Here is a 9,532-nt window from a genome sequence, read left to right on the forward strand (position 1 = left end):
CCCCCCCAGGCTCAGGCCCCGGTGCAGCCACACCAGCTGCACCGGCAGTAGTTCTGCCCCTGGTTATAAGCAGCGGCAACAATGTGATATATGTCAGAATGGCGCTATACAGGATTACAACAGTGCAGTGAATTCACTGCACATTAAATAGCATTGTTACCCTGCAAGAGGGAGTGCCATGGACTGGCAGGATCACCAGGTATTTAAATATGTTATTCTGCATTAAAGTGATATACAAATCAGAATGTTTGTAAGCTTTTTCAAATGCTGATGACATCACTTACAATGGAGGCTGCTCCTTGATGTTTAAAAGTTTTTTAGTTACTTGCAAAATCAGCTGGTCCCCTGAGCACTGGTCCTGATATTCTGTTTCAGGATGGCTACTTTCCCTTGCAGGGTCCTATGGAGTGGTCCTTGTGTGTGCTAGTAAGCTATGTGTGTCTCCAAAAACACACAAACTCAACAAGGCAATCCACTCCACTCCTCCTTGTTTCTCACTCATCCCTTCTCCCTTCCCCAAGATAGTCGATAGGCAGCAGCTGGAGACTGCTCTGTTCCTTGTGATCTTGTACTGGACAGAAAATTCAGGGAAGTTGGAGCCGGCTTTTTGCAAACACGATGACTGTAAGTGCTTTTGCAAAAATTCAAACAAATATTTGCTGGGTAATGTATATTTGTTGGATTCAATACAGACAAACATTTTGAGAGTTTAATACTACTTTAAATTAATACTTCCTAAGTGTAGTATCCATTATTTTTAAATCCCCTTTGCCTTGTATTTTGTAAATAAATATAATTGTAAACTAAAGCCTAAATCCAACCAAACCTTTGTCTTACTCCAAGCAACTTCTGTCAGGTTTTAAATTGTATAAAACAGGCTATAAGTCAGCCCAGCAGGAAAATCTCCACCTTGAAACGAAAACAATAACCAATTGAAACCTTGTTTTGGATACTGATGTGTTTAACTTGGATGTTGTTTTGCTTTGTATTTTTCATGTTTTTGGAGAATAATAATTGTAGGAATAAACATAAAACAATAACCTAAAACCACAAAGAACAGGGCTAGGAAATACCCAGATTCCAAAAACTGATACCGTATTTTGTGCTCCATAACACGCACCTGACCATAAGACGTGGGGTAGGGTTCTGTGTAGTTCCTGACAGCTGAGACAGGTGGAGCTGTGATTACAGCACCACTGTCTCAGTGATCTGCGGACAGGATCGCCGCTGCTCCTTTCATACAAGTGATCTAAGGAGATTACTTGTATGAAAACGAGCGGCGGCTCCACACTATACATTTAGCTCTGCTTGTCAGGAGCAGGGCTAAATGTACAAAAAACCGACTCGCCCGGTGCCCGAAACTGCATGTCCCGGGCGTCGGGCGATAGGGATTCCCTCAGCTTTCACACAATCGCTCCATAAGATGCACAGACATTTTTGCCCGCCTTTTGGGGGGCAAAAAGTGCGTCTTATGGAGCAAAAAATACGTACATGAAGGGAATCAATTACATATACAGCTTAGAGCATTCCCCAGCCCATAGAAATATTAAAAGGAACCTTATTAAGTAACCATATATACTTGTTAAGACATTTGACTAAAAAGATATTAAAATCCACATCAAAAATATTCCATCCACATCTCCTAGAATTGGCCACATACATAGGAATAGATATTATCCTTATGGGACATGTCACAGTTAACATAATTTCATGCTAATTGAATAAATCAACTCACTCCCATGATATGGGCATCTGCTGTTATAATATGTCTAAAATAGCCATAGTAGCTTTATAAAACAACAATATAGTTTACTCATCCTGAACATTCAACATGTTCAAACTGGACACGAGTTCTCAAAATACATCATATGTTAACATAAGTATACCATTCAGCATAACATAGTCAAAAATTGTTTTAAATAATGTCTGCGTTCCTGTTCAGTAGATTTTTTCCTGGACCTGAAGTGAAAGAAATCTCCCTAGGAACCAGGCAGCAACAAAACCTGAGCCATTACCCCAATGCGAGGGTAAAATGTTTGTTTTGTGGTCTTTTTGCCTGTTAGGGAGATTTCCTCTTACTTCCTGTTCTGTGTGTCGCATATCAAATAGGCAGGAAGAAAGCAGAAATATCCCAATCAGTCATTACATTTGGCAAAAGTTTTAACCCTTTCCTGCTGTTACCAAAACATCGGCCTCTTAATGGTCATCATAAGTTTTGGAAGGCTTGAACCAAGAGATGGCTAAAGCAATTTATTAATATGTTGCAATTAATATGGAGTGGTGATGTGATTAACCTATCAAACCACAGGAAGATTGTCCGCTTATCTGTATCACATAAATGCACTCTTCCAGCTTGTTGAAATCCCAAGTGATATTTTTCACAGTAAAGTTTTGCTTACCTTGGTGTTATGAGCATGTGAGTGATTTGATGAAAGTCCTCTATCATTAATTGAATACAGTTAATCTGTTCTGCTTCATCTCATTAACATCCCCTATAACTGTACTTAAATGTCAGGCCTTCATAACATTTGCCTGGTTTGCCATAAAAGCTCTCATGTACACATCTGAAGACCTCATTTTCTTTCTGGAACATTTCCTCCTTGTGTAGTATTACTTAAATTGATATTAAACTCCAAAAGCTTTTAAATTATTTCAAATGCTGATTCTATCACTCCCAAGTCCCAAGAAGCAGCATCCATTGTAATAGAAGCATCCATACACAGTATATTTATATATGGCGATTGAGAAACCGCCGGTCCAGGAGGAAGGTGCGGCTGAGGAGAAACATACAGGTGAGAAGAAACCAGCAGCCTAGGAGGGAGGTGCTGAGGAGAAAATTGGAGGTGTGGGGTCCTCAGAGGGAAGGCGGTTGAATTGGGACCGATATGTTGGCAAAAACTGACTCTACCCTCGCTTTGACAATGAGAACTTTAAATCCCCCATCGTTCTCCATGTTCCAAGCCTCCCCCCGAACTCACCCTTTGTTATGTTTTCTTTGTACATCTACCTCTTTCAGGTGCAAACAGGGAGCAAATGGACAAAGCCCAATGACTCACGGCTACAGGACCAAAAGTTGTGCATAATATGTGTTTATTGTATGCCTATGACCTGTTTATTTTAATGCTGGACCAAGAAATTCTTGATCACCTATTTTTACCCTTTGTCCATATAGTGTAAAATTGAAATACAATTATAACCATGGGAATGCATTCTCAAAAATGTTCTGAAATGATCATACTAAGTGCATATTCCAATAAGAATAAGCAATGACGGGAAGTATATGCAGAAACTAAAGGTGTTTCATGTACAAAACAAGCAGTTTAGGTGTTTGTGGCCTCTTTCACACTTCTCTTCTCAAATTGCTGTCTTATATGAGCCTTTGGTTGATTTTTATTTTGGTATGTCAGTAGCTAGACGTTCTGTCTCCTTAGTCAGTTCATTTTATGGTTCTTGGCATTGAAAAAGCCAATCAGTTATAGATGACTAACAATGTATTGTTTGTTATTATTTTTTTCTGTTTCTATACACTGTCCTTTGAAATATTTTCATTTTTATAGGCTATGAATTGTCAGGCCGAAACCGAAAATGTTTTTTATTTTAATTTTTTTTAAATATTTAATTTGTATTTATTTTTTTATAAACTTTGTAATTGTTTTATATTGATATTTTATTCATTTTTTATTAAATATTTTATTTTTTTACTTTACTTTTAGGGGCTTTGGGGAAATATTAGGAGTCCAAACAAAGTCCTCAATCTCTTTTTTCTGCAGCCCCTGTTATCAATGAATAGGAATCCTCTATACTGAGTGTTCCTGTTCATTCATAACTTGAGAACATAGTATGTCTACTATATCTACAACTATGAATGAACAGGAGGTGAAGTAGATCACTCCTATTCACTCCTATTGAGGATATAGTAAACATACCATGCAAACATACCATGTCCTCAATTATGTACAAATACTTAGCGATCACTGATCTGTGTGAGTAAGTGTTTGCATTGGCTCTCCTTTCTGACAGCCTCCTGTGACAGCTCTGGCTGTCTCTGCCCCCACACAGCGCTCTGCCGGACTGTGATGGGAGGCTGAGTGGTGTGGGAGGAGAGACGCCGGCCGCTCACAGTGCTCTCCTCCCGCAGCGCTCGGTCGACTGTCACAGTTTCTCTCAGGCACTGCTCTGTGTCCCAGCGGGGAGGAAAGAAAGCAGGGATGCGCCGCTAAATCGGCTGGCATTGAGCCAAAAGTGCCATTCTCGGCCAATATGTTTTCGGCAGCCGATATATATCGGTGCATCCTATATATATATATATACACACACACACACAGTATATAGGTCAGAAGGCTCCAAGGCAACTCCTATCTGTTGTGTGCAGTAATGGTGGATTAAATACTTCCTAATATGCATGTCTGTATACAAAACAAAGAAAGGACGTTAGATCAGTGTTTCCACAAGACAGTAGATACACTCCCTTGGGCATTGAAGCAAATTGTGAATGACAACATATTTTCATTAATAAAATCAACTTCAATAATGTCTACACTAAGTGTAAAACCAGACCAGACAGTGGCCATGGCAGAAATTCCAAAGAGAAAAAATAAACCTTTAGACAATATTCTTAACTTAGAACTGTGCTGGAGATGGAACCCACCAGGGCTAGAGTCTTTGTAGTGGTGCTAACTTCTGCTGCAACCCCTGTTGTTGAACCACTGTTTTTTTTCTAGTCTGAGTGAACAATTAGACTTCAAAGCATAGCTACAGCCAAAAATAACAAGATGAACATGAATAGCTCATTAAAAGAAAAAAAGAAAATAGCAAAAACAGCTTTTGCTGAAAGCCCATTTCTAGGCAAACCAAAAAGCTACCCTTGCATTTATGTCTAGGGGACTTGCACTTTTATATACACAGTCCCCGTTCCTTCTCCCCCAGGTAGTAGAATGTCCCTTGGCATCCTCACGTCTAATGCCGGTCTAAGGAACCTGCATTAGATGTGATGGCATCCAGTGGCGGAGCTAAGGAACAAAGGGCCCTGGTGCAAGATTTTTTTTTGGCCCCCCCCCCCCAAAATAAAAAAAAAAACACACCAGGGACCCCGCAGAGCCAAGCAGAGACCCTGCTGAGCCTAACAGAGATCCAATGGCATCAGCGGCCTTTAGACCACTGAAGCAAGAGGGAGAAGAGGCTGAGGGGATAGGTCTACCAGCCTGGAGGGAGCAGGGAACAGCATCATTCAACCCACTTCCTCTAATCCCAGGCTATGACTGGACAGGGATAGGAAAAGCTGTACAGTGATGAGCTCATCTCTGTGTCACTTAGCTTTCTCTTACTATCAGAATGCTTCTTGTAAGCAAATTAACTGATTGGCTTCTTGTACTGCTTCTTCCTCTCACACTCCAGCTCCGTTCTACAGTGACTGCAAGAGGATACCAGGTCAAATTCAAGTACGTACAATGTTTGAATTTAAAAATTACAATTATTTGTATATTTTATAGCTGCCTAGAGTTCAGCTTTACATTACATGTATAGCATTAGTTTTATATTTAACTTTGTTTACAGGACATAATACTAAAATTTCATGTAATTTGTGCAACTGTGCTGTTCATCGTGGTTTTGGCCGTTTTTAATTGCGGTTCAGCACTTAAACGCAAATAAAAACTTCCAAAACCGCGCTGATCCGCAACTGCCCTGGTGTGAATGGGGTCTAAAGTAGGGAAGGAGTTTAAATTCTGTAAGGTTTTTAATGCTGTCCATGCCTTCCTATACCAGAGACACCCATTCCCATTATTTCTTGTCTTGATGTCACAGAGGCGGGAAGTGAAGGAAAATCTCCCCAATCGAGTCTTATACAAAAAAATTCAAACATAACAGAAGTTCTAACCCTTCCCCACTCAATCTAACACTAAGGCCCCAGTCACACCTTTTTTTGGGGCAGAATTGTGTGTTTTGGTACCATAGACTTTAATGAGAGTGCCTAAAAAATATATGTTTATGCATGTCAGTCTATGCAAGGTCTATTGGGGCTTAAAACACAGGATTCTGCTCCTGTACTACGTTGCGCAAAAAATACTTGTACAAACATTCAAAAAAGCCTTTAAATCCCCTTGCTACACTCATGCTTAGGTGTGAATGGTGCCTCAAGATTGTTGGCTGGCTGTGGTTTGATGATCTGTGTACTAAAACACAAAACTGGCTTACTCTGTATTAAACAAAGACTGATTCTTGTTTCTGGCAAATGCAAATATATGTTTCAGGTGCCAGCTGTTTGTGAAATCGCCTCTCTGGGCTCTGTTAGCTGTTTACCTGAAACTAGTAGAGGTGATGTATTTACACGTGAAGAGTCTCTGTAATGAAGAAAAACACTTGTGTGACTAGGTGCCACATATTAGAAGCTATCATGGAAGTATTCATATACTAGGGTTGATTTACCATAGTAAAGAATGTCCAACTAGTTAGTTAGGAAGTTGTGTGCACTTTAAAGTGACACTTTCTCTGACATAAATGTTAGAAATAAAGTGTGTTCTTCAAAGAAGATACAGTATGCTCACCTTTCCTGCTGCCTGTGATACTAATCTCTGCAGTAGTGAAGAGAAATCACCGGATGTAGATCCAGCAAAATCTGACTCTTTTAGGACCCTGCTGCACACAGTAGTTCTTTCTGATGGTCCCTATGTCATTATAGGACACAGTAGTGATGTATTGGAGGATGGACCAAACCACTGAGTGCAGTAAGGGACCAGGAGATCAACACTCTTCAGGCTTCAGGATCTTTAGCCAGTGATTTCTTTTCAATACTGTAGACATTGGTTATGTGGACAACAGAGAGATAAGCATTCATGTCTTTACATTCATTTAAACATTTATTTTACCAATAGGGCAGCATTATTCTGCCAATCATTTACGAAGCAGTCCATTTTATTTCTCTTGCAGATGGTTAGGTATTACAATGAGCAAAGATTCACCTCTTCACTAAAGTACTGTATACACACATATATTTTTATACAGTTCACATATATTTTCGTCATTCAACCTGCCGGCTGAACGAAGAAAATAGCACAGACTACTCCATCAATGCTTACGAGCATTGATTGAGGAATCTCCTGCTGTCAGAATACTGATTGGTTTCTAGCTCTGTTCAGCGAGAATATTCCGACATGCTCCTTCGATCAGCTGTTTGTGATTGATCAGCTATAGAGTCACTGCAGCTGTGACACGCCGGCTCAAACTATTGGGAAGAATATATTTTACTTTCCCAATAGTTCTTTAAAAGTTTTAGTGTCATTCAGAAATATCCTGTTTTAGGGTGGCTCCATTCCCTTGCAGTGTCCTATGGAGCCACCCTTGTGTGTGCTAGTAACCTGTGTGTGTCTCCACAAACACACAGGCACAGTAAGACAAGCCTCTTTCCTGCTCCCTGTTCTTCCCTCCTCCCTTCTCCAAGCTAATAGATGGTTAATTGCTGCAGACTTCTCTGTCCCTTGTGATCTTGTACTGAAGGAAGTTCAGGGATGCCAAGTTGAGGGAAATAGAGACAACTGTTTTGAATCATGATTACTCTAAAAGGCTAGTTCACACCAAGCACGGAGCAGATGCAGAGCAGTTACAGAACACATCACAAATGCATCCAATGTATTCCAATGGTATTGGGCTCCAGAGCGTTCAGTTCCAGAGCATGTGGAAAAACTGCAGCATGTCCTATTTTTTCTGCTCTGGAACACACCAAAATGCATGCAAATGCATAAAAAACACATGTAAACGCCTCAAATGCACTGAAAACCCATTTTAGGCTAAAAAAAAAGTCCCGGAACACACCAAAACACACTACACTGCAGATCTTGTCTGCATTTGGTGTGAACAAGCCCTAAGTGCTTGGGTAAAAATGTAAAGAAATACTTTCCTGGGCAATGTATATTCAATATTGAAAAAGAGTTTGAGAGTTTAAAAACTATTTCTCAAGTTTAATCTAGATTTCATCATTCTGATTTCCTAATCACTTGCAGAAAGTAGTGATATCTGCACGTTATTAAACTCTCCTTACTCACTAATATTATATTACACAATAAGCCAATATCATAATTTGACATCTCTTTTTTCTTTTTTTCCCATCTGCATGGAGTTTTAGCAACCAGATGTCTAAAACATATTTTTGGGGGGGGGGGGGGGGGGGGGCATAGGGGGGGTTGTATTTGCAAATACCTAACAGTGAAATATCTTATAGGTTTACAACTGAGCATAGGGGTTAATTTATGTAAACTGGAAAACTGGTTTTCTAATAGCAGAAAAACTTCTATAACATGCTCTAGAAATAGAACAGCTAGAAGCTGAACGGTTGCTATGGTCAAGACTTTTTAAGCAATCAGGCCTGTAATGTCAAGGTTAACGGTTCAGTAATTAGAATGTCTACAGATCATCACTGCCAAGAATTTAACAAATGTAGATTTTTTTTTTAAGCACATACATTAATTAATGACTAAAGCTGATCGCTAAAGAAAGGCTTACCTTTTCAAGTTTGACAGGGCTGGCAGTAGTCACTGACATGGTGTACTTGGTAGCCAGAATCTGCCCCTCCAACCGGTTTCCCTCTGCTCTGTCATTTATCCCTGTTAATACAGCTGATTTTTCCACTACAGCATCCCGGAAAGTTTTGCATTCAGGGCTCCTCAGATGAATCGGTGGGTTTCCCAGGCTGGGCTTGAGTACCTCAACCTTCCACCACATCTTATCTTCTTCTTGGCTGGGAAGTTGATCCATCACATTCCAGCAGTTGGAGACATAACTGTGACTTGGGTTAGAGTTAGTGTGTGAGGCATACTGGTTTCTCACTGGGACCGTAGATTTGTAGGCTGCATTTTCTCTGAGTTGGTTACAAGAACCCTCCTCCTGATCATCAGTAAAGGTTCTTTCCCTGGTTTTGGCCAGTGTGTAGCCTTGGGCAGTGGATGGGCTGCTCTTGGTGCCATTGCTCATTGCTGTGCAGATGTTTAAGCATGACACTCTCTTCTGGGCAGAGCTGTCTGCCTCTATCTTTAGCTTGCTGAGGGCAGGCTGTGTGTCTTCTCTCACAGAAGAATCTGGCCCCCTGGTGTCACATGCCTTTCTGCTTGCAGCTAACAAACTTCCCTCTGCCAAACTGCACGCCTTCTGTGAATGCTGAGCAGATTTGCTTGGTGACTTCAGCTGGATAAAGAGGAAGGAAGTTTTCATCTGTTGCTGATCTGCCATTTCCTTGCCGTGAACTTGTCAAGAAATCATTGTATATTCTACCATGGAAAAGTACCGTGCTTTTCCCCAGATCACCCTGAAATCCTTGTCTGCCGTAGAACACATATCTAGGGGAAAAAGAAAAAACATTTCTGCATTCATTTAATATAATACCAACATCTGTCACTTTTCAGAGCAAAAAGAATCCTTTCATATTACAGACATTGTAGTTTTTCCTTCTTAGGACCTGTTCAAAACTGATGTAACACAGCTGCTGACCTACTCTCTAGACTGCAATGGTGATGTGCTGGAAAAAGCACATCACACCGTAACTTCT

The 9,532-nt window shown here is 40.4% G+C and overlaps 1 protein-coding gene across 1 annotated transcript in view; it reads right to left on the reverse strand.

Moving 5' to 3' along the window:
- The window catches only part of PSD3 (pleckstrin and Sec7 domain containing 3), a 405,283-nt gene extending 396,067 nt beyond the window's left edge, over positions 1-9,216 (reverse strand). The window contains exon 1 of the mRNA XM_018576857.1: positions 8,494-9,216. Within this exon, the coding sequence (XP_018432359.1) occupies positions 8,494-9,216 (723 nt within the window). The remainder of the gene's footprint in view (positions 1-8,493) is intronic.
- Positions 9,217-9,532: the final 316 nt, after the last annotated feature.

This window comes from Nanorana parkeri, unplaced genomic scaffold (assembly GCF_000935625.1).
Source record: "Nanorana parkeri isolate BGI_ZX_2015 unplaced genomic scaffold, ASM93562v1 scaffold78, whole genome shotgun sequence".
Lineage (NCBI taxonomy): Eukaryota > Metazoa > Chordata > Amphibia > Anura > Dicroglossidae > Nanorana > Nanorana parkeri.